General features: G+C 44.8%; 1 protein-coding gene across 1 annotated transcript in view; it reads right to left on the reverse strand.

Moving 5' to 3' along the window:
• Positions 1-26,051, reverse strand: part of PCNX2 (pecanex 2) — a 293,441-nt gene that overhangs the window by 195,921 nt on the left and 71,469 nt on the right. Inside the window, exons 10-13 of the mRNA XM_045783277.2 lie at positions 21,142-21,287; positions 14,122-14,275; positions 14,003-14,035; positions 6,423-6,594 (exon numbers count right to left, since the gene is read on the reverse strand). Coding sequence (XP_045639233.2) covers positions 6,423-6,594; positions 14,003-14,035; positions 14,122-14,275; positions 21,142-21,287 — 505 coding nt within the window. The remainder of the gene's footprint in view (positions 1-6,422; positions 6,595-14,002; positions 14,036-14,121; positions 14,276-21,141; positions 21,288-26,051) is intronic.

Below are 26,051 nucleotides of genomic sequence, written 5' to 3' on the forward strand. Positions count from 1 at the left end.
CAAGATTTCAACGATATTGTAATAACGAAGAGCATCTGTGAGGAATCCACTTTTCAATCAAAGTAGGCAATAAGATACAAATACTGATTTGCTAGACATAACTTTTTAGGACACAACTCCTTTTTTTCAGTTTTTGTGAATGGAACTCAGAGATATGGGAAAGAGATAAGAAATAAATAGAAACTTGGGGCACCTGGGTGGCTCAGTGGGTTGGGCGGCCGACTCTTGGTTTCGGCTCAGGTCACAATCTCAAGATTCTGGGATCGAGGCCCGCATGGGGTTCTGCCCTCAGCAGGGAGTCTGCTTTGGGATTCTCTCTCTCTTTCTCTCCCTCTGCCCCTACCCCCCTGTTCTCTCACTCCCTAAAATAAGTAAGTAAATCTTTTATAAAAAGAAATAAATAGAAATTTAATTATAGAACACAGGAGCATCAAAATTTTATTCCCACATAATTTCAAGGAAACTGACTAGTACTTCTTCTTTCAACTTGGAGACTCAGACCCAGCAAGGTGGTATAGTGCTACCCTATACTCTGGAGTACTCATGGCCAGGGCAGGGGCGGATGGAAGTGAGATGAGATTGTGTTGGTTCACCTTCTCAAGAGCTGTGTGTGTTTGTGTGTGTGTGTGTGTGTGTGTGTGTGTGTGTGTGTGTGTGTGGCAAAAACTACACCAAGAATAAAGAACTCCAGGGAAAAATATGGGTGTGAAATAAGACTAAAGGCAGCTGAATATTGGAACGTGTTCAGCAAAGCAGGGGTGGGGAAGCATTCTCTGTAAGAAATACATTAGGTAATGAAACCCCAGCTATGGAAGCGAAAAGAACCGGAGCCAGTGAACCGTGGCTTGAGGGCGATCCGATGGCGAGAGGCTCGCAGAACGGGAGCTCATTGCAGCCACAGCGCAAGGCCAGCAGTCACCGAGGAGCCCAGGATGTAGCTCCTCTCCAGGATGTCTTAGAGAAAGAGATCTCTAGGCTTTAAAACCAAAGCCAGGGAGGTGGGAGGAGAGCGAGCTGGAGGCCATGCATTGAAGTTGCTGAGGTCATCTTGTCCTTTTTCCAAAAGTATAAATAAATAAATAAATAAATAAATAATCCCTGTGCTGTGGCTGTTGGCAATTTTCCCTGTGAACAAAGATTTTTTTTTTCTTAGCATACCACTGAGAGGGTGTGTAATTTTCTCTCACTGCTACTGCTCATTTTCCCTAATAATTACCATAAGTGCAGAAACTTCTGGTACCTTTCCATTTCTTTACTAGCAACATTTGCAAATAAAAACATTGCAACTTGCTTGTTTCTTTTTTTAAATGTGAATGATGATATTCGTTACTATTGTAACCCATGACTATTGCTGCTGCAGATTTTGGGTGAAAACAAGCAGAATTTAAAGAACATGGAAATAAAACTGGAACCTAAGGAGTGGCTGTGAATATATGCACTGTGTGTCTCCAAAGTTCTGTATCTGTGTGTGAACTACTTGTCCTGCCTACGGACTATATCGAGCCCCAGAAACAGTCTTTAGAGGAGACACATAGAGAAGACAAATGTGAGGTCTCCCTGGGCAGAGGAGAGGGGTACATTCCAGTAAGCAGTCCCCAAAGCTCCACCTATCTCTAAGGGTGGCATTAGTGAAGCTGCACTGCTGTGGGTCGGCGGTCACGGTCCTAAGGACGAACATAAAACAGAGAAGTCTCCATCTGAGAAGGACCCATGCAGTGCTCTCTGCAGCAGACAGCCGCTCTTCCTGCCTGAGCCCCTTCCAAGTGAGGACCTCCGTGCTTCAGTAGGCAAAGCCCGTGCTACCACTGGCCAGCTCCAACCCAAACCATTTTACAGGTCTACGTTGCAGTGAGCCGAAATGCACCTGCCGCGGGCGGGGACTAGTTATTATCGCTACAGCGACAGAGAACGGCCGCCGCGTGGACATCCCACTCTTTTGCCCCATCACCAGACACAGTGCAGCCCCAGTGGCTATGTTCCTTGGGGCAAAGTTTATCTTTGCTCCTGCTCCTTTTGAAATATGATACTAAGAACTGAAGACTTCTTGGCTTCCTCATCCATGGGATAATTACAAAGCCGGCCTCCTTTTGTACGCTTTCCCTGAAGTGACCCTAGTGGAAAGTATTAAAAATTCCAGCTCATCTCATCTCTGACTGAGCAAGCTAAGGAGGACTGACTCAGAGGTCCCTTCCCCTTACTCCCGGAAATAAAGAGAAAATTCTGTACCTTTTAATGAAAGAGATGTGCCCACAGGGGTATTCTGAATATATAGGAGGGGTCACAGAAGGAAAAATTATGTAAGAATATTACCCTGTTTCTATGTCTTTAATTACCCCCCCAGCCTATAAAATCAACAAGTCTCTGCCACTGACTCTGTCTTCTTATGTCCCCAAATTTGGGCCCCAAGGTCCCCACCTCCTGTCTGCGTGCATCCCACCTTCTTCCAGTGCTCCATTATCTGACTGAGAAGCTTGCCTTTGCGATGCCCCCCTCCTCACATTAAATATGATGAGGAGCTCTCCACCTTTCCCACCCAGCCGATTTCCCCCGGGATCATGTCCCACCACTGGCTCACATTCGACCGCTTCTGCCCTGGGAGGCGGAGGGGGCAGGGTCAGCTCTGTCCAAAAGCAGCAGACACGGATACTCCCTGCTCCTTTCCTGCTCCCCTTCCTCTCTGCCTCGTCTCCCTCTCATCCACCTCAAGTTGATGGTGTTGCGCCGAAAGCAGGAGTGGCAGCGAGTAACAGAAATCTCAGCAGTAAGGCACAACCTGAAGAAATACTTCCCACCCCCCAGCACCAGCCGGATGGGGATCACAGCAGGAGAGGCACAGAGCACCTGTGATCACATGATGGGAAACTAGGTCACATGTGCTTAGTTCCTGCTTCTCTCCTGTCCTTTTTCTTCAATGCTCCTTGTTAAAAGGATTGAATCACATCCCTCCAAAACAGTACCTGTAAATGTGACCTCACTCGGCAATAGGGTCTTGGCTCATGATCAATGAGGTCATTAGGGTGGGTCCTGATCTAATATGCCCAATGTCCCTATAAAAAGGGGGAATTTGGACATAGAGCCAGACCCACACATAGAGGGAAGATGATGTGGACAGACACAGGGACAAGGCCATCTACGAGCCAAGGAGCGAGGGCGGGACAAGTCCTTCCCTTGCACCTTCAGAGAATTTAGACTCCTGGGCTCCAGAACTCTGAAACAATAAATCTCTGATGTTCTCAGCCACCCATTAGCAGGACTTTGTTACGGCAGCTATAGGAAACATACACTGCTTTTTCATCCTGATACCCTTCTGGTCTCTCCTCATTTTTTCTTCTCTCCTTGTTAGTTTCTCAACCTAACAATGGTAGCAGTTATATACACCCAGAACCCTTGGTAGTGAGGGACAGAAGGTGGAGAGGTTCCACAAAGAAGAATGACTGACTCTGAATTGCCCTTGCTTTCCCTCATCAAGTCAGAAAATCGGTATACACCTCTATCGCCTTCCTCTCGTTCCCAGTTGTTCTAAATTTGTTCCAGTCTTTTCCTGCTCAGTGCAAATTAGTGTGTTTAACACAGTCACTCCATGGGGATTGCTACTGTTCTAGTTTCCATTCTTCTTTACCCCAGAAGTCATTTAGTTGGCTTGCTGGATTATTTATCGCTATTTTTACTTATTACCGTTGACAAGCAGACAAAAATATCTCTTAAGCAAAAGCGTTAATGAGGAAAAGGGAATTCCAGATACAAAGATAAGGAATGCCATGTTCCCTGCCCCATCTCCACTCCTCAGTGGAATTGGTTTGAAGAAAAATAAATGAGAATACACACAGCCAGTGGCTTAGTTTAGAACAAGGGTTTCTGCTAAAAGTAAAACCTCAGGTTTTTACCAAGTACATTAAGGTCTTACTTTTTGAGCCCTAATTACACTTCACTTTCTGACGCCAGGGCAAATCTGCTTTGCCAAGACTACTATATGCATTCAGCGGCATTGGCTTCTTTATAGAAAGACACCCATGTCCAGAGAAACAATTTCTAAATGGAACGTATGTCATGCTTTTCTTCCTCTTTCTCTGAATCATCTCCAAGAGGTGCTTATTAGGTCCCTACTTACTGTTAAGGCCAAGGTGAATGGTCCGAGAATGATGGTGAGCTTTCCCTGATCTATGGGTGAGTATTCCACCCATACATTCATTTCCTTCATACTTAAAGCACCCTTGTGTTTATTAGTTCATCCACTCAACAACATTGCTTTGGTGCCTGTATTTACCAGACACAGTGTGGGGTGCCAGGGATTCAGTGTGAGAAAGGAGGCACGGGCTCTGTCTTGCCCTTACCCAGCAGCACACAAGCTAGCAAGGGCACAGACATTAGTCAAATAATCACAAGTGAAGCAGACGACTACGAGATGGGTTGGGTGCTATGGGTTGTGGGGGGAGAGAAGATGGGGCCAAGCTTAGGGGAGATGGGCCATCAACTAGCATGGTCAAGGGGGTCATGGGATCTGTGGAACAGGAACATGAGGCATGAGGATGAGATGAGGAGGCGCCAAGGTATTTAGGGCTCCAGGTCAGACCACAAATCCTTGTGACCTGTAACGGGTGGAACTCTATGGAGCGTGCAAATAACCCATGCTCGAGATCCTGGGAAAAGATGATCAAAAGGTACCCAAGGTCGAGCATGGGCTGAAGAGAGGGGAGGCAACATTTAACATGGACACATGTTTCTTGAACATCTTCCAATGCTTTCCTGCCCTCTTCACTGCTGATCCCCAGGCCCTCCCTTGTGCCCTTGAGCTCTGGACTCCAGCACTGCTGTCTGCAAGAAGACAGGAGGAAAGGATGGTCTCCCCCATGCACAACCGTGCCTGGGCATCTGTGTCTACTCAAACTTGGACTTTTTCACTGCAGCTAATCTCAAGAGGGAGATGGTTGAGCTCATTTATAAGAAGGTAAAAGTATATGAAAGTCTTTCTTGGGGTGTGTGCACTTGCGTGTAGTGTGTGTGTGTGTGTTCCGACTGATAAAACATCAAGTAATATAAAAAAGTAAAGTGAAAAATATTAGAAAGGGTGGAAACAAATTTCCTTGGGCAAGAGGCACTGCCTGGAAATCTAATCATGGGATCAGTTCTTCCCCCCCCCATTATGTTTCTGTTTCCTACCTGAGCTCAGAGATTCTCTAAACATGGTGCCTGACCCTTCGTTATTAAGAAGCTACTCAGCCCCTCACATGCTGTAATAGGAAGAGAGATACTGAGGACACAGACGAAGGTGGGCTTGTGGGGGGCTATGTGGGGGGAGTGGATAGTTTGCTGCCAATATAGGAGGAAGAGGAATGGGGAGATAGTGGTTGGGAAGAAGAGTCAGAGGGTGGAATGTCTACTATGGTTTTCACCTATAAAAATGCAAAGATGTGCCATATCTGGGGGCCCTTCCCAGTCCCACTGGAGAGATTCAGGGAACTGTCCCGGGGGCCAGAGAAAGAATGATATGGGACCTAGGGCTTTGAAAAGCTCCTCTTGTAAGATATCCAACTGGCAAGCACTAGAGCCAGGGGCTGGTATCTTTGGTAGTTGCCCTTTATCAACTCATTTGGGCAACGTGATCGCATGCGTGTCAACCTTTGGATGTCATGACAAGAATTCTCAGAGCACTGGCAGTCAAGTCTTCAGAGCTACTGGCAACACTGGGGCAGCCTCTCCGCATAATAATAATAACAACAACAATAATAATAATAGCTAATACCTGGTGCCTGGCACTGGTCCATAGGTTTAAATGTACCAACTCATTTAAAACTTGCAGACCTCTGAGGTAGGTACTAGTTTTGTTCCCATATTACTGTTGAATTTTTCTCAAGGTCACATAACTAGCAAAGTGGCAGAGCTGGGATTCAAACCACCAGGCACTGAACCATGACCCTGTGCGGGCTGTCTATGCAAACGGAGCTCTCAACATGAATCACCACCTAGACCTTAAGGTGCGCCAAGTGGACCAACGACAGGCCGGGTGACCAGCACGTCTGGGACTCTACCTGGACTGAGAACCATGCACGCTTGGGCATTGCCAGAGTGTCTGTGCCACGGGGGGGGGGGGGGGGTGTCACTCTGGTGGCAAAACCACCCTCACGCTGGGGAGCCCCCCCCCCGACGCCCCGCACCAGGCACCACACCGACCAGTCTCCAGATACTACAACTTCCGACCTCTCGGTCACAGACACCACAATCCTTTAGAATAATTCTGCTGCTGAATGCTGTAGGGCTCCAGCTCCCGGAGCATCTGGTGAAGGTGTACAAGCCAAAAGAGAAATGCCCGTCTCTTCCTCCAGTGACCACATAAGGAGGTCTCTCCCGTGAGTGATGCAGAATATAAAAGGGAGACATAGCCACCCTCCTCTGTATTCTTCCCCACAACCCCCAAATTCACTCACCTATTAAGAGGTCCCTAGCTGACTGCAGGGACCTTGGAGAGAAGAGCTTCAGGCCATAGACAACGTAAGTGGGAGGGTGCCGGGCTTTGGCCCCTGTATTAAGAAGCAAAATAAGGCCACACAGCACACAAAAATAGATTGGTCTGCTATATGTTATGATTTGGTTGTGTCCCTAGAAAACAAACACAATTTCTGAATGGTACCTATTATTTTGATTAAATGACAAAAGCTTCATAGTCAGTAATTCATATCATATCATACAACTTACACCATAAAACACATTCTCCCCCCCACCACAATTCATATACACAAAACACCAAGAAAAGAAAAAAAAGCTCTGATACTTATTCTGACAATTAAGAACGAGAACACCAAAAAGAAGGTTATGTCTCTCAGACTCAACAAGGTTTAGCTGAAAATTTAATTACCGTCCTTAGATATAATCGAGATCTAATTCAATGCTTCCCTAATAGCGAAACTTCCATTTATACTGTTCGTTTCAAGGGCAAAACTAATATAAATCATTATTCGCTCTACATGGTCTAACTTGAGCCCCTCTACTAATAAGAAACAGAATTATAAGTGGTGGGCTTTGATTTCCTTGTCTTAAAAAGCAAGACAACACAGGTGCAAAGTTATACCCTCAGAGGTGGCATAAAACGTCTTCGTGTGGCACAGGGGAATAATCCAATTTAAAAAAAACTCACCATTTATATACATTTTCCTTTGAGGAGGACCAAAAACTTAACAGATCTCATCTTAGCCCTCAAAATATTGTTATGAGAAGTAGAAACATTTTTATTCTTCTCCTTGAATAGATAGAAAAATTAAGGAAAAGACATAACATCAAACTTCCCAGGGCAAAAAGCCAATGAAGAATTTACATGTCACAAACCATTGCACAATTCATAAGGTTCAAAAAAACCAACAAAAATGAATTAGGGGGAGAATATTCTTTGCAATTCATGAACTACTTTGGGTATAAAAAAGTAAAGATTAAAGTGATATGGGTTCGGATGTGAATATTTAAAGTCACTACCTTGAACATGTTATATTTAGAAATGCAATTTAAATTGCCACTGCTTCTATAATAGAAATGGTCCTATTCTGAGACCATCTTTTAATAGGAAGGAAAACACAGGCTGTCCATGGGGGCTGGCTATGTTTGGCCCTGAGTCCAGACTCAGTCTTGAAAGGCATATTTGCACTCTTATGAAATTTCCTTTTGAATCCAACTGGGTCGTAGATTAGTGGGTATGGGAATACTTTTTTTGCATTAAAAAAAAATGGAAACTAAAGCCTAAGTGAAATCTCAGTGCATTTCTTATCAAGTGAAAACCTCGCTGACTTGGTTGGTATATACAGCAACTCAATATACAAATACGCCAGCATATGAAACGTTCCTCAAAGTGACACCATTTAGGATATAAAATTAAAGAGCTGCCTCCCACTTGCCCTGATTCTTCCTTTGCCTAATAGGTTAAAAATACATTTTCTAGGAACTGAAAATCTGGTCTTGAACGAGTCTATGATATCATCTTAAATCTGCCAAGTCCAACTTCATTTATGGGCAGGAGAATGCTCCCTTCGTAATTGTAATTTATGAGACAAAGCTTGCGGCTGGCTCCCTGACAAAGAGCCTGCCCTCATCATCATGCCAAAGCTTTGCTTCCCATTCTATGTTTTGGGTCCCTAAACCATTCTAAGCTTATCACTAATTTGTGGCATAAATGTCACTTTTATTTTCCTTGATTCCTAAGAATGCCTACTAAAAATATTCATTCCCCTGCTCCCCAATTCCTTCTTTCACATATGAATCAATCATCAGCCCCCTAAGGATTGATGTTCCTTTTATCCAATAGAAAAAATCCACTCGCTCTGCCAGGTGAAGTCTGAGCAGTCTTTTTTACAACTCATCCAACTCTTTTCCAGGTGATTCCAACTTTAAAATACCCTGGGGGAGCGCCCCCAGCTTCAGCCGTGGGGCATCTTGGAGGCTCCGTGTGCAGCTGGATTTCCCATCAGCCCCACCCACACGTCCAAGGTCACGGCCACTCTGGGAGCAGCGCCTCAGAAGGGTGAGGTAAAAGAATCTATGCACACCTCCAGGCACCCCCACCTGGAGAGTGGGGGTTCACGTGGGTAAGGGATGAGGCCATTCAAATTGTCCTCTTATCAAGACAGCGGGCTGGTCGAATGCTTCAAACTTGTTAAGAAAAAAATAAAAGGTGTTTATCCTAAGGAAGATGGGGGATCAGAGAGTCTGGAGTGCGGCTGGGCCTTGGCAGTGGGGAAGCCGGGCTGTGAACCGCCTGCCGGGCCAGGCTGCCACCACCCCATCTCAGCCGGCCGCAGGTGCCGGCTCCAAGCTCTGCACAGGGGCTCTGCGGGCGTCCTCTGCTTCCTCAGCCCGCAGGGCAGGAGAGGGCCCCCTCATACCTATGGAGTTTGCACACCTGCTCATCCAGCCATGTTCAGGGGCCCGGTAGTTTCGTCAGCTGCTGGGAACAGCATTGGCAACAAGAGCTAACACTTATCCCATCCCAGGCCCTGTGCGACCCACATGGTTAATCCCCGGTACAACGCTAAGAAGTATTTATTATTCTCACTCTGCCAAGAGTAAAATGAGGCATACGTTTTATGCCTTAATTTTTTGCCAAATTAAGAAATCTGCCCCCTGGCTTCCCGGCCAGAAAGCAGTGTGGCCGAGCAAGGATTTGGTGCCTGGGTGCTAGCCACTACATACTGGTTCCCAACAACAACCAGCAAGAGGAGAGCGTTCGGCCCTGGGGTCTGCCAGGCCCAAGGACTCAGCCTGACTTCGCTGACTTTCATTCATAATCATCATTCTTTCAACACATACTGCAAAGCAAATTAGCAATAGCTTTGGGGTGTTGACTTTTCCTGAAAGAGCTCTGGAGGGTGGAGAGCGGGGAGAACTATCACCGCACGCTCTGTCGGCTGCTCTGGGCCACCGTGTTCACAGACACTGAGCCCTCACCGATGACACAGGAGTTGGCTGTTTCATAGTTTCTCACAATGGTGCAGATTTGTTTACTCGGATCTCATCTCTCCGCGCCTGTGGATGAGTTCCTTCTTCCTCTAGCGTTAGCACCTCAGCTGTCTGTCTAGAGTCATCTGGGCGTTTTTCACCATACACTTCAGTTCCCCTTGTGTGTGGAGCCAAAGGAGGAACGCTGGCGGACGGGCACCCTCTGCCCTACAGAGAGCAGAGCCCCAGGAAAACCTGAGCCGGTGAGTAGGCTGTGACGCCCACTTGGAGTGGGGAGGAGAACCCAAAACGCTCCGGAGAAGGCAGCATAGGAGATAAGCAGCAACCAAAAGGCCAAGTAATTCCTATCAGCGGACTGTTAAAATGCCTCCTCACTTTAGGTACGGTGGGAATCTGACCAGCTACTTTACAAATTGAAAAGGCACAGGCAAATGAGTTTCTGTAAGGTCAGCGTATAATTTCATAGAGTTTATAATTTTATTGCACAGGATGATGTATTTCAGGGCCAACTTCCTAGCTTTCAGGTCTGTGAATCTTGACGAATGGGTCGATGCTGTTGTCCAAACAAGGGGGCAGCGAGGTGGCCGCGAAAGTACCCCTCAGAGTGGGGGCCGAGGTGCCCTCCGCCCCACCTCCACCTACCTTAGGCATTCGCCCACTGCCTCAGCACTCCCCTCAGTGGCGGTGAAAGACAGACGGGAGGGTGGTGACCTAAGTTCTGCCCCTATTTCATGGCAGAACTTCAGTAGATAAGAATTCAAAGAAGGCCGTTTGGAGTGGCTCAGGCTTTAAAGAGCACTTTTTTTGGAGCAAAGTAAATACACAACTAAAGAGATAAATATAATTTCATTTTCAATCAAGAGCCGTTAAGACTAAGTTAACCTCCTTATTTCTAAGACTGAGGATTGAGAAAATTTTTGTCATTCAAAATCATTCATCTGATAAACACTAGGGGATCAAGTTCAACACCAACAGTGGTAAGTCACGTACAGAGTACATACCCTCAATATGACGTGATGAAAATGGATCCTCCCCTCTATGGTCTTGCTCCCAAAGTTCTAGAACCCCAGTCTAATCATAAGATAGACATCAGAGAAATCCCAGCTGAGGGGTGGGCTACAAAATCCCTGACCGGTACTTCTCAAAACTGTCAAGAGCATCAAAAAATAAGGGCAGTCTGAGAAGCTGTCACAATAACTAAATGCAGTGTGGTGTCCTGGATGAGGTACTCAAGCAGAAAAGGAACATTAGGTTAAAACTAAGAAAATCTGAGTAAAATATGGACTTTAGTTACTAATAGTTTATCAGTATTGACTCACGAATTGTGACAAATGTGTGGGGTAGATGGGAACTCTCTGTGCTATCTTCCCGAGTGTTCTGTAAATCTAAAACTGTTCTAAAATTAAAAGTTTGTTTACAAAAATCATTCCTGGGGGTGCCTGGGTGGCTCGGTGGGTTGAGCACCTGCCTTAGGCTTAGGTCATGATCCCAGGGTCCTGGGACCCAGCCCCACGTCCAGCTCCCTGCTCAGTGGGGAGTCCACTTCTCCCTCTCCCTCTGCCCCTCCGCCTCGGTCACTCGTGCACTCTCTCTCTTTTAAAAAAATTAAATCTTTAAAAAAAATCATTCCCAGTGATTTTTTTATATAACAGGTAGTGGTACCAAATGTCTTCCTTGTATGGTAGCCAGAGTTATTGAATAGAACACATAACAAGTTACAGCCCTTGCTCTTTGGAGTTTGTACTGTGAGCAAGGAAACAGGCAACTCAGTATATTCTAGGCCCAGTGCCGGGCTCATTACATACATCGTCCAATTCACTCTTTACCAAATCCAACTGAGGTCGCTTTTATTATCCGTATTTTACCCATAAAAAAACCTGCTAAGATTAGTCAAGTGCTCAGTGCCGTGCTGAGCACCTGACTACAGTACCTTGTTCAATCCCCTTACCATCCTGTTTTGCAATTTCCTCTTGCACAGGCGAAAAACCAGAGGTACAGAGCAACAACTTGCCCAAGATCTCCAGGCTTGCACACAGTAAGGCTGGATTCAAATCCCCAAACCTGCGTGCTACCCAGGGTTGCTCACGTGGCATCGGAGACCCACCACCACCACCATCACCCGGGGCGGGGAGGGGGGGTTTGGGGGGAGATTCCCAGGTGCCGCCCCAGCCCCAGCCACTGAGAATCCCTGTGGGAGCTGGACAAGGCACCCGAGTCCGGCTCTGTGCAGGACACGCCCGTCTGGGGCTGCCTCTCAGATTACTGAGCTCTCTGGGCATCAGGGGTTACTGTGGGTTAGGCCCGTGTGCAGATCTGGGTAAGCCAGTGAAAAGCCTCATCACCCATTATTATACGGCCCCTCTCTGATCCTCAAATGCGGCCAGTATCCACCCAAACCATCAATTTTTTAAGCTCTCCTAGACCTGTTTTCTTTTATAACCAGATGCATTTCTGTCAGGCCCAGGGTCTATTGTACCGTATCTATTAGCATGTCATTAATTCTGCATTAATATCTGAAATATACAGACTGTTTTTATTTTTCTATCTTCTGGTTTGAACCGCTGGCTCAAAATTTGCCACCTGTGTGCTCTGGAAGGAAACAAAGAAGGAAAGGCAGCCAATCACTCTAAGAGCAAGAATTGACTGAATTTGGTAATAACCCCTCCCCGGCGACCTACAAAGCAGCGGAGTTTCAAACAGCACTTGGGGTCACGTGATGCCCAGGGCCAGCATCGGCGGCGGGCCTGACAGCCAGCTCTGTGCCTAGACGTGGTTTGCTCCCCTGACCACCTCCTTTCTGAGGTTTTCACATTAATAAACTGGAGATCGTGCATCTGCCTTCTAAACGCCCGCACGGCTCAGGCAGATGGCAAGCAGAAACATTTTGTAGCTCCCGCATTTTTTCTTCCCACTAGAACTGTCGGCAAACTGGCAATTCAAATCGGGGGCCCATCTACCAAGAAACCCGTGTGAGCGAATTAACAAACAATTTTCTGATTACGACAGTACGAGAAGTTATTTCTTAGTCTCCGGCCGCACACATGCTCGCTCAGATACAGGGATGGCTGCTCGACCGAGTCCTCCAGGAGCTAGACCAGTTCCGGCACTAGGACTCCAGTTCAGAGCAATGGCAGAGGGTGGCTGCTACCAGCCACGACAAATCCACGGGACTGTGCAGCTGTCCTCACCATCACCTCTCCTAGCACGCCCTGCGTTACTGCGGAAGGTACGTGCAGGAAATGAGTGTTTAATGGCCTCGAACACCCCTCCCCCAAGTCACCCAGGAAAGCGGTGACACTGAAGTGCCATTACTAGAAAGGAGGGTTTCTTTCCTGAAGCAGAAGGAGGAGGATGTGGCATCTAGGGTGGGCTTGAGCAAAAAGGCTTCAGAGCTCCACATGTCTCTGCACACCACCTAACCCAGATTTCTGACGATAATCACAACAATACATCTTAATACCCTAATTATGCTGCTTCTACTTATCTTGACATTCAGACTCTGGAATAAAAGAAGATGTATTATATGTAAACCAATTATGGGGAACAGAGGAATTTAACAAGATAGCAACGTATGCCATGTGATCGTCCAATTATAAGCTTTGTTTAATTACTATGAGCTAAACAGGAGCTATCACAGATTTAAAAGCAGCCCTAAATCCTGGATATGAATTTTTTAAAAGCACAATGGAGGGAAGATCAGGCTTTCTTTCTCTGGACAGGTTTCGGGGATGGGGGTGGGGGGGTGCACAGCTCACCATAACAAAGGAAAGAAGGTCCTCAAAGAGCTGAGAGGTCCACCAGGCAGGGGCTCGGCGCAAAGGAGTGCAGCCGGGGTACCTGCGGGGACCATGCCAGACCCCGTCCCAGCACCCCGCAGGGGCAGGGCAGCTAGGTGAGTGGAAACTGCTCACGGAAGGACACGGGAACACCAGCAGGTCAGTATGGTGAGCCCAGAGGCTCAGCTCTAAGTTAGCCCAAAGTTACATGGATGAAAAGTACCGATACTCTTGCAAAGGTGAAACAGAAAATCAGCTTCATGTAAAGCATACAAGGACTCGTGCTTACACAACTGATATTACCAATAATGAAAGCTCCCACTCACTCAGCAACATCCATGCTGCAGGCACCATTTTAAAGGAAGTTAAACACATTATTTAATCCCTAGAAGCATTTTCACTATCTTTGTTGACATGCAGAGAAACAGAGACACAGCGAGGACGTATATCCTGCCCAGGGCCCAGCATTCAGCAGAGGAACCAGGAAACAGAAGCAAGGAGTCCGACAGCAGAGGCCACTCTTCCCCTCCCAGGGCTGCACGGTCCACCCTGACATGAGGCCAGTGGGATAGAAAAGACCCTCCACATCCTGTTACTCCCCCTGCTCCCCGACTACCACCCACACCACACTCTCAGATCTAGCCCGAATCTGCCAACCCTGCATTGATATTTCTATTTCTATATTCAGTGTACGTACATTGATACATAGCTTGCCTTCTGAATAGGTTTTGTTCCTCTGTCTTTAACACAGACAGACAAGACAAGCGACTTGCCCGTTATTTGAAACTTACGTGGATTGGCGAGGCGGGGTCAGGCTGAACGCTCTAGAACACAAATCAGAAGTGTCTGGGTCATCATCTCATGATTTCAAGGATACATTAGTGATGGTAAGAATTAGATGTGGTCTTGCCTTTAACAGGGAATACTGGCAGCTGGCCATGACAAGGCAGAAGAGGAGCACCCACATGTCTTTGCAAAAGCCTTGGTTCAAGGTCAGAAATCCAAGGAGGGAAACCAGGACAATGAGGAGAACGGCCAGTATGTTTTCCTTGACGTCTTCAGTCCTGCGTAAAATAAACAAATAAAAACAAAGGAAATAAAAGGTAAGCCTATTTCTATAGATAATACCTGAACGCGTCTAAAATGACTCCCGGACACAGCAGAGTAGTTGCCTTAAGTGTGCCTTTATATTTGGTAACAAAATTTTAAGGTTTCTTTCCTTCCTTTCCTCCCTCCCTTCCTTCCTCCCTCCCTTTCTCCTTTCCTTCTTGCCTGCCTGCCTTCCTTCCTTCCTTCCTCCCTCCCTCCCTCTCTTCCTTCTATCCTTCCTTCCTTCTTATCTTCTTCCCTTCCTCTCTCCCTCTCTCCTTTCCTTCCTTCCTTCCTTCCATTATCCTTGTATTTTACAAGCAAAATCCATATTTTAAGCCCAGTTTCCTGTTATTGAAATAAATGAAATATAATTCCACTGAGTCTCCATGATCACTAAACTGGGCCTCCTGGGGAAAAACAGTTCACTATTCTGTCCACTATGTGAAATGCGTTTCAGACAAAGAGCTGCGCTGGTTCCTTTAGGTGGGGGCAGGGAGTGCATTAACACCTGGCTAAAGCAGGAAATCCCTTCCAGGTACAAGCTCTGCAGCCAGAATTTGCTTCCCAGTTTCAGGAGCCAGGAGAGCTCCCGCTGGAGAGCTAACGTGCAGAGGGTCTGATGGAGGTGTGTCGTGACCACAGTCTCCCCAGGTGGTGTCCTCTTGAGGGACCTGGAGTAAGAGGTGTGAGAGGTGGAGGGGGTTGCTGTCCCTGGGTGTGAAGGGAGACAAGGTAAGGGAGCTTGAGGATGCTGAGACCAGGGGATGAGGGCTGGATCTTGGAGGCTAGGTAGGATGGGAAGGCAGTGAGGGTAGGAGAGGCTGCTAGATGGGAGCAAGTGGATGGGTCAAAGTGCTCAGGATGGCCGGGAACACTTGAGGATGAGCACAGGCTGGGATTATGACTTTAGAGGTGAAAGACTTCTATGAAAGGACAACAGGCAGGGCCTAGCGATGGGAGGAAGAGGCTGAAATGGAGTAAGGGAGCACGGTGTGGACCGAAAGATCAGGAATGTAGATGGGTTATTTCCAAGAATTCCGAGCATATTTTCGCCTCACTAATTTTTTGCTCATGTACACATTGGATGTTACATTACTGTTAGGAAGGGACGACTGTCTACTTCATTCTTGGCAAGTAGGCACTCGTGAGTGGTTTTTTTTTTTTTTAAATGAATAGACTTTATTTTTTTAAGAGCAATTTCAGATTCACAGCAAAATTGAGGGAAAGTACGAAGAGTTCTCACATAGCCCCTCCCTGCAAAGACACACACACACACACACACACACACCCTGTCCCACCATCAATATCCCCACCACAATGGTACATTTGTTATAATCAGCCAACCAACAGTGACACATCATTATCAACCAAAGTCCAGAGTCCACATTATGGTTTATTCTCGGTGTTGTACGTTCTGTGGGTTTGGACAAACGCAGGGTGAAATGTGTCCACGCTTACAGTAGCACGCAGAGTATTTTTACTGGCCTAAACATCCTCTGTTCTGCCTGTTCCCCCCTGCCTTCCCCCAACTTCTGGCCACCACAGATCTTTCTACCATCTCTGCAGATTTCCTTTCCACAATGTCAGATAACGAATCATACAGCAGGTAGCCTTTTCTAGTCAGTTTCTCTCCCTTGGTACTATGCATTCAAGGTTCTTTTGTGTCTTTATATGGCTTGATGGCTCATTTCTTTTTACCACTAAATACTATTTACTATACAGACATACCACGGTTTGTCTATTCACCTATTAAAGCACACCTTGGTTGTTTCTAGATTTTGGCAACTACAAATGAAGCTTCTATAAACATCCATGTGTGGGTTTTGGCGTTAACCTAAGTTTTCAATTCATTTACACCAAGGAGCACGACTGCTGGGTCATATGGTAAGAATATGTTTGGTTTTGTAAGAAACCACTAAGTTATCTTCCAAATTGGCTTTACTGTTTTGCATCCCCACTAACGATGAATGGGCGTTCCTGCTGCTCCACATGCTTGCCCACGTTTGGTGCTGTCGCTGTTTTGAATCTGGCCATTCTAATAGGTGTGTGTACCTCCCTGTTGTTTTCATTCGCAATTCCCCATCGATGATGTGGGGTATCATTACATATGCTTATTTGCCATCTGTATGTCTTCTTTGGTGAGGTGTCTGTTCGTATCTTTGCCTATTTTTTAATCAGGTAATTGAGATGTATAGAATCAAGATGCATAGAAATGTGAAGAACTCAGATATTATGATGCTCAAGCTGAAAGTTAAGAAGAAACTTCTAGGGGAATCCAAATGTATTTGGTAAAAAGGAAAATTTATGGGTTTTTTTTCTACTATGCACTTCCTACAGAGCTAAATATATTTTGTTAGTTCAGGTCCATAAAATTCTTTATGTATTTTTTAGTGTACTCATAACATTCTGATGTATACTTAAAAGTGTCTAAAGGCTTAGGAACTTTTAAAAAACAAAAATTTCCATTAAACGAACAGACTGTTTTCCTACTTTGGGGGAAAAATAACGTCCCCTGAAATATATTTTTCCCCAGATTCTCCTCCAGCAAGACTCCATTCCTCTGCCCCAGTCCCCCATCATTCCACTCCCAGGGCTCCTCACGCATCTCTATTTAAATACCAGGTGAAAAAGTTTACTCACTGGGCTAGGAGTGTGGTGATTAAGGCTGTACTTTAGAAAGATTTATCTGGCAGAGGTTGACAGGATGCACTAGAGGGGAAACAGCAGAGAGAGGATAAACAACACTCCAGGGGAGAAGTAATGAGGGTCTGGAAGAGTGTCAAGGCTGGGAAGCTGGAAAGGCAATGCAACTTTGAGACACAATACAGACCAGAGTGGAAAGGACTTTGAATGGATTGTGTAGAGTGAAGGGCTGACCGAAAGAATAAAGTTGATTTCAAGATTTCAATCTGGGGAAGAAAAGATCATGGCAGAGTCAATGGCAGAAGTTGGGAAGGGGAGCTGGTTTGCAAAAAGAAGTTGATTTGTTTGTTCACGCAAGACTGCGCGGCACGGCTCTAGATACTTGGAATATATCAGTGAACGGAACTTCTGGAGCTTTCTTTCCAGTGGGCAGTAGTATAAAATCAATAATATGCACAATAAATAAGTATGTTGTATAGCATTTGGAGATGATTAGCACAATCCAGAAATAAATAGAACAAGGTGAGAAGAATTATGAGCGTCTGGGTAGGGAACTATTGTAATTTTCAGCAAGAAGGTCAGGCTAAGCCCCACCAGGAAGGGTCGCTTCTCAAGTATGTAGCACCTGGGGATTCCAACATGAAGGGGTCAGGAGGCAGAGGTTACCTGCAAAAATAACTATGGTATGAAGAGGTAACCAGCAAGACAGAAGGAAAACCAAGAGAGGGCCAAGTCCTGGAAGCCAGGAGAGGAAAAGCATACCAAGGAGAAGAATCGACTGTCAGAGGCTGCAGGTGGGTCTAGTAAAATGACGGCAGAATGGTTAGGTCAACAGTGACCTTGACGCGGGCAGGCTTGGAGTCCGGGGAGTGAATGGAATGGGGTTATGAGAGAATGGGAGAAGAGAGAACGCAAGCAAGCACAGTAGCTCTTCATGGAGTTCTGCTGCAAAAGAGCACAGAGAAAGCGGACGGTGGCTGGTGGGAGAGTGGGTGGAGAGGACTTCTACGGATGGGAGAGATGAGAGCAGGTTCTCAAGATGACGACGACGACCACGAGATCACCTGAGGAGCAGGAACGCTCTTCCCGCTGCTTGTCATGGGGCTGACTCCTTCTCTCGTTTCTATCTCTGTCTGGTGCTTCACCTCGGAAAAGGCTTCTGCAGCCCCCTGTTCTGACACGAGTGTCCCTTCTCCCCTAATTCCCTCTACTTCAGGCCTTTATGTATGTCCTTCACGGGGCCTATTCCAGGCTGCTATTTCAGCCTACCTCGTGCATTAGAATGCAAGCTCTGTGAGGGCAGGGCTCTATGCTCAGTGCCCAGTGCAGAGCCTCACACAGGGCAGGTGCTTGGTGTTTGGGGCTTTTTAATTTGTTGAATGAATGAACAAATGAATGAAGTGATGCCCAGACGGGCAGCTTTTTCTTTTAGATGCCAAACCAGAAAACTAGATAAATGAAAATAAAACCTATGTGTATTGCAAGATGGGGTAATAGCTGAATAAAAAATAAGAGACAATGAAGGAGGGGCGCCTGGGAGGCTCAGTGAGTTAAGCGGCCAACTCTTGATTTCGGCTCAGGTCATGATCTCAGGGTCCTGGGATGGAGCCCAGTGTCAACTCTGCACTTATCCGAGAGTCTGCTTGAGATTCTCTCCCTCTCCCTCTGCCCCTCCACCAAGCAGAAGGCGTTAAGCTATGGGAGTTTATAGCACTGATTAGCTCAATTTCAGTGCTTGTAATTCACCAATTTCTTCTACTTCCTGCCCAACCTTTACCATTTGTTTTTTATTATGTATACTTTTCCTTTGCAAACTTCAATTTGGCAATCCAAGTTCATTAATCCATGCGGAGCTTTAAATACAATGTTCCGGGGCGCCTGGGTGGCACAGTGGTTAAACGTCTGCCTTCAGCTCAGGGCGTGATCCCGGCGTTATGGGATCGAGCCCCACATCAGGCTCCTCCGCTATGAGCCTGCTTCTTCCTCTCCCACTCCCCCTGCTTGTGTTCCCTCTCTCGCTGGCTGTCTCTCTCTGTCGAATAAATAAATAAAATCTTAAAAATAAATAAATAAATAAAATAAATAAATAAATACAATGTTCCCCAATGAGTATCAAAGGTAATTTATTTATGCTTTTTGAAATTTTACTATTACTATCAGAGTAAAAAATGTAAAATTTATTGCGTAAATTCCTGCTTTCTTAAACGGACCTTTCATATCATTGCTGTCCTGACTAAGAAGGCAAGCTAGGGACGTGTGCCATCATACAGCCCTACCTTGTACTCAAGGCCAGGCTGAAGACCTGACTTCTCATGCCTGGAATCTGTATTTTTACAAAGCTCCCAGGTGATTCTGATCCACAGTCCTGTTTGGGAAAGACTCTCTCCTTGCAAAGATCCCAAGCTGCTAGGTTTTTCTAGGGTAATGTTTGGGTTTTTCTTCCCCTGTCCTTGCTGTCAGCTCGGGGTATATGATGTCTTATTTCCCCTCTTAACTGGCCATGAACTGGAAAACGAGATCCCCTCGTGTGCTAATAGATGCCTGAAAATAGGCTTATATGGGCTCTGAAGATGGGGCAATTTCGCCTATGAATTAAGGGCCTTAATTTTAGTGTCTGGGCTTGACAACATCTACTTTGCCTACCCTAATTTCGTTTTATTTTTATTTATTTTTCTTCCTTCTGGGTTCTGGGCCACATTCCAGGTCATAATAACAATAACAGCAACTAATATTTAAAGGACACTTTCTATGGCTAACTTGATTTAATCCTTGAAATCTCTCTGTATATAGATCATCCCCATTTAACAGATAGGAAACTGAGGCACAGGGAGGTTTCATACCCATCCTTACATCACAGCACTAGTAAGTGGTGGGCACTGGGCCTGATCCCCAGGGGCTCCCCACACCAGTTGAGGGGACCCACGAGTAAGGGCGTGGTGCTGTCTCTACACATCCCCGAACACTGCCTTCAAACCCAGTATGACCTGCAACAGAAGTGATTAGAACTATAAAACTGTAAACTTTTAAAAACTGCAATAATCTTCATCAATCTTTTTTAGACCTTAATTTAATTTTCAGTTAATCTGTTGCCCCTGAGTGAATTTAAATAACACACCTAGAAATCTGTAGAAATATTTGTTTCTAATATGAAGGGCTAACACAAGGTAATCCAACTTCCAATAATTCCTTTTTAACAGAAAATAAAGTTAATATTTCAGAAAAAAAAAAAAAAACCTGCCTCATCTAACAGAATGGATTCTCTTGGACCATTTCAGTTACGTCTGAAATGTTCATCTTAAGTGTGCGCCCCTGGGGTGACATAGCCTTGTTAGAAAAACCATTATAACTCCATTCCCTGACTTGTGGGTTCTGAAATTTACTATTGTAATTTTGCATGACTATAGTTTTTTAGTATGTGATCACACCATTTAAGACATTACTATAACAAGTAGTCACTGGGGGACCAACTATAGCAAGGCAGGGAATCAGCCTTCCCACTGCCCCCACTGGCTGCCATTTAGCTGCGAAACTCTGCATTTGCCGATGACGGTGTCAGTAAAGGCATCTTGAATTTTCAAACCAACACTCCCATCAGGATTGCAGGGCCCCTGAAGATCAAAATCCTGTCCTTTGTCGTGAGATGGGGAGGGGAGGCAGAGGTGGAAATGGGAAGACTCCGACCTAGCCCCATCTCCACTGCGCCTTAACTAACTGGACCCTCTCCCGTCTCCCTCCCCGTCCACTGACTACATCTCCAACCCCACACTGGATCAATGGAAAGAAGAGGCGAGAAAGAGTAAAAGGGTTTAAAAAGAAAGATTAACATTCCAACCGGTGTATCTCTTCATTTGCCCTCATCTCCCCCTGCCCACGTCCAGTTGGCCAGGCCCTGTGCTACCCATGGAACCTCAAGCCGTCCTACAAAAATATGGGAAGCCACGAGGAGACCAATGCATAACCCCGTCCCCAGAGCTAACCTTAAGTCTAAACCATGTTCCCCAATTCTCCTATCTCCCACTGTCTCCAGTTGTCAGGATCTCATCGTTTTGCCTTTGGGTTTGCAGCACAAAAGGTACGTCTTGAAAACGTTCCAGAGAACCTTAGCAAGTGGCAAGTTCTTTTTACAAGCATGCGAGTGCACTCTTATGTCCCCATTGTGTCTCTCATCCATACATTTGCGTGCTCAGCGGCTTACCGATCAAGTAACGCCAACAAGGTAAGTCGATCGTACCAGACTTTAATCCACTTGCCAGGGAAAATGATAAACTTGTAAAACTGCTCTCGGTTAAATTTTCCTTGTGTTGAAGAACATGACGAGTCTTCCAGATCCTGACTCAGATGCTTTTAGGTACCAAAAGAAACAACAGAGAAAGGGTTTCATACTGACATGTTACTGTCATAAATATACCTCATAATAACAAAAGTACAAAAAGCAGATGTTCCAATTCTGAAACGTAAACCAACATATTTCATAAAAATGGGACATATTTCATAAAAATGGGTACTCCAAGAGAAAGATAATGATCAACAGAGTCTTTCTTACCAACACACTTCAATTCCATTATAATGTGCCAATAAATTTATACTACTCCTATCAAAACACTGCTGTTAATTAAGGCCAAGAAACTGCCGTGAAAATAATTCTCATAAAAGATCAGAATTCAACAAAAGATCTGAAATGGCTTAATTTCTGAAAGGTATGTTATTTAACGTAATGTTGAAATAAATATTTACATTTTACTTAGAGTACAAAGATTTTCATTGCAAATTTCATAGGTCGTTGATGAGGCCTGAGACAAGAAACACTGAGATATCTATAGAAAATATCTAAACCAATAAAACAAATGGGAAACAAATGCGAAAATTTAATTCCAGGTTTAAAATGTGTTAGCCCCAAATTCGTCTCCAGTTGGCTCTAATCTTGTGGAGAAGAAATTAACTTTGGAAAAAAAAAAAGCCTTCATCCACTTGTCTAACATACATAGTGAGTCACTCTTAGGAGCTTGGCACAAGGTTGGGCGTGGAAATATAGGGAAGAATATGGCGGACGCAGCCCATGGCATCCCGCTGCCCTTAGACATCTAACAGTCACGTAGACTCAAAACCAGACACCGAATGCACACCAGGGCCAGCAACACACATACAAAACAAGAGCTGGACTCCACACCAGAAAAGCAGAGGGGACGCAGCACTTGATGAGGTGAAGCTGAGGGATCTGCGGGACAGAAAGGAGGAAGAAAAACTTGTGAGGGCAAAAATCAAAATTTATTTCCTCTGACACCTGATACCCTCTCTGAAACATCAGCAGTGAAAACAGCGTGTTACGATGGCATTTCCAGAGACTACACTTGCAATTAAACATCGGTTCATGGTTGTCTCATGTATTCATTAGCAATGAGGCAGAAAATGTTCGAGATTGCTAAATTTCTCAGAAAACTAAAGATGAGCCTCTTCGAATCTAATGAATTTAATACTGACCTCTGTCATAACCATCTCCATCTTGGGGCGCCTGGGTGGCTCAGTCGGTTAAGCATCTGCCTTCGGCTCAGGTCATGATCCCAGGGTCCTGGGATTGAGCCCTGCGTCGGGGTCCCTGCCCAGCGGGAATCCTGCTTCTCCCTCTCCCTCTGCCCCTCATCCCCACTTGTTCTCTCTCTCGCTCTCTTTCAAATAAATAAATAAATAAATAAAATCTTAAAAAAAAACTATGTGGTTTCCCTTCTTGTGCTCTTAAATAGAACCTCGAGGGCACACCTGCACACCTTCTCACTGTCAAGCTCCGGCGCATTCCATGCTCCTCCTGCCGTATCATCAGTGAGAGCCCAAGACTCCGGGGTTCCTTGGGGTATTGTTCCCTACATTGAATAACACGAGGTACCATGCTTTTTAAAAATACATCGTTTTATTAAATATGGAGTCAATGCAAATATGCATCTTTTAAATGCATGTCGGGTGTAATAAAAACAACAACAACCCAATTCAGTGACTAGCTGTGTGGCGATCACCCAGGATAAGAAAAAAAGCATTGCCATTAGCAGAGAAATTCCCGGTGGGCCACTGCTCGGTCCCATCCTCTTCCCTCTTCCTTCGAGGGATCATCACGGTCCTGAATGTTGTGTTTATCATTCCCTCTCTTCTCTTCTGTTTTACGATGCTTACATCCACAACCTGAACACCGTTTAGCTTTGTGTTTTTGAGCGTCATAGACAGGAAGTCACAGCATATGTGTCCTTTTGCAACTTGCTTTTTCCCTTTTCCGCTCCATTCCACATGAGCTTCCTGAGACTGGTCTGTTTTACAGCTGTGACACCCATTTTCACAGAATAATGTCCCATTACATGGATATACCACAAGTTGCTTATCCATTTTAGGATATTGGATATTTAGGGTATTTTCTTTTCTTTTTTTTTTTTTTCCACTATTACACTGCTGTGGACATTCTTGGATGTGTCTCCTGGTACATATGTGCAAGGATTTTGTAGAACATAGACCTAACATACACTTAGAAATGGAGTTGCTAAGAATGCAAATGTTCCACTGTACCTCGTGTTCAACTTTACTCAGGAACAAATGGACTTTTCCCAAAAATGCACAAATCTATCACAAACGCAATTACTGGATATGAGGGAATGTTCAATTTACTAGAAAACACTTTGGAAAAAAAAAGATTTCTGAACAGATTCTCTCCCACCCCCAGCAGGTAAATGTCACGTTGCTCTACGTCCTCACCAACATGTGACAGCACCAGGTAATTTTTAATTTTGGCCAATCTGCCATATAAAATACTTCAGTTTTATTCAAATTTGCATTTCCCTCATTATTAATGAAGTTAACCATCTTTGTCCACTTCTAGTTTTCTTCGTGAAATCGTTTTTCCTTTTCTCCGTTGGGTTGCTTGCTGGCCTTTCATTGGTTATACATGTCTATGTGCATGTGTGAGTGTCTATACATATATGCACATATATGATCAAGACCATTATTAATGATATATGTTACAGATATTTTCCTAGTTTGTGGCTTGTTTTTTCACTTTCCTTATGGTATTATTGATAAATGGGTGTCTTAATTTAAATGAAATATGATGTATCCATTCTTTCCTGTAAAGAGCAAAAGCTTTGCACTTTTTTATGCCCTGTTTATCAAATCCCTTTCTACCCCAGACTTGTAAGGGTATTTGATTATATCATTTTACTTAAAGTTATAAACTTTTGCCTGTCACATTTATGTCATTGGTCTACCAGGGATTTCTGTTCATGATATAAGGGTCCATTTTCTTTCCCATAAAGAAAAGTATTGTCCCAGTGCCATTTATTAAAATGTTCATCCTCGGGGCACCTGGGTGGCTCAGTCGGTTAAGTGTCTGCCTTCAGCTCAGGTCTCTCTCTCCCTCTGCCCCTCCCCCCGTTCATGGTCTTGCTCACTCATTCTGTTCTCACTCTCTCAAATAAATAAATAATCTTTTAAAAAAAATAAAAGTAAAATGTTCATCCTTTCCTCATCAGTTTGCCAAGACACGAATTCCTCTATCGGTGTGTTATCTGAGACATTACATTTTATTTATTTTTATTTTTTTAAAGATTTTATTTATTTATTTGAGAGAGAGAGAGCATGAGAGAGGAGGAGGGTCAGAGGGAGGAGGAGACTCCCCACTGAGCAGGAAGCCTGATGCAGGGTTCGAATCTGAGACTCCGGGATCACAACCTGAGCCGAAGGCAGTCGCCCAACCAACTGAGTCACCCAGGCGCCCTTAGACTTTACATTTTAAATTGTTTTTGCTATGTTGCTCTTCCCTTCATCTCCTCTGGAACTCTGACAAGGAGTACGATAGCCCTTCTGGCCCAGACTTCCATGCTTCTTAACCTTCTTTTCTCTTTTCCTCTCCATCTCACCATGCTGCAGCTAAATAATTTGTTCAAGTCTGTCTCTGTTCTCATGTGTCACATCTTCTGTTAAATCACTTAAAGTTATATTTTTATTATTATATTGTTCATTTCGAGTATTTGGTGCTTTTTCAGATCTGCTTGGTCATTACATGGCATTTTGCTTCTTACTTAGATTTTCAACCCCTTCTTTTATTTCTTTATACATATTAGACATACCTAATCCATATTCTGAATTGAATCATTACCATTTCTAAATCCACTGAGAGTGGTGTTTTTGCTTTCTGTTGACTTCGCTGGCTCTTATTCATGGTAGCATGTTTTCTGGTATATTTTATAACTTTTCACCTCATCACATTTTCCTTGGATCTTTATTAGTATGAGTTCTTTGACAGCAGTATTAAAGATCTGTTCTTCCGGATTGAAATTTACCTTTGTTTCTGCTAGGCACTAGAATGCAATATTAACCTGGCACCATTTTAAAATAAATTCTCTGTGTGAGGTGCTTGGATCACCCATGCGATCCAGGGTGAAGAAGGGCTGCAAAGCCACACGGAGGTTTGAGGCAGGTCGTTCTCTCTGCAGTCCCCTTAGTGGGGATGGTGTTGGTAGACTGTGGTTAGTTAATCCTAAGAGGAGGATGTGGCTTCTTGAAGTCCCAGACTAAGTGGAGAGGCTCTGGTTAGACTCCCCACATTGTACTCTGTCTGCCATTCTCTGTGCACAGAGACCATTAAAGACAAAGAATCCCACACGCACACCCATGTTTATAGCAGCAATGTCACAATAGCCAAACTACGGAAAGAGCCCAGATGTCCACTTATGGATGAATGGATAAAGTAGATGTGATATGTGTGTGTGTGTGTGTGTGTGTGTGTGTGTGTGTGTGTGTGTGTGTAGATAGATAGATAGATAGATAGATATAATGGAATATTACTCAGTCATCAAAAAGAACGAAATCTTGCCATTTGCAATGACATGGATGGAACTAGAGGGTGTTATGCTAACGAAATAAGTCAGAGAAAGACAATTTTCATGTGATTTCACTCATATGTGGAATTTAAGAAACAAAACATAGGGGAAGGGAAGGACCAACAAAATAAGATAAAAACAGAGAGGGAAACAAACCATGAAAGACTCTAAATCATAGGAGACAAACAGGGTTGCTGAAGGGGAGGTGGGTGGGGGGATGGGGGGATGGGCATTAAGGAGGGCACATGATGTA

The sequence above is a fragment of the Ursus americanus genome, chromosome 6 (genome assembly GCF_024610735.1).
Source record: "Ursus americanus isolate L20-20 chromosome 6, mUrsAme1.1.p, whole genome shotgun sequence".
In the NCBI taxonomy this organism is placed as follows: Eukaryota; Metazoa; Chordata; class Mammalia; order Carnivora; family Ursidae; genus Ursus; species Ursus americanus.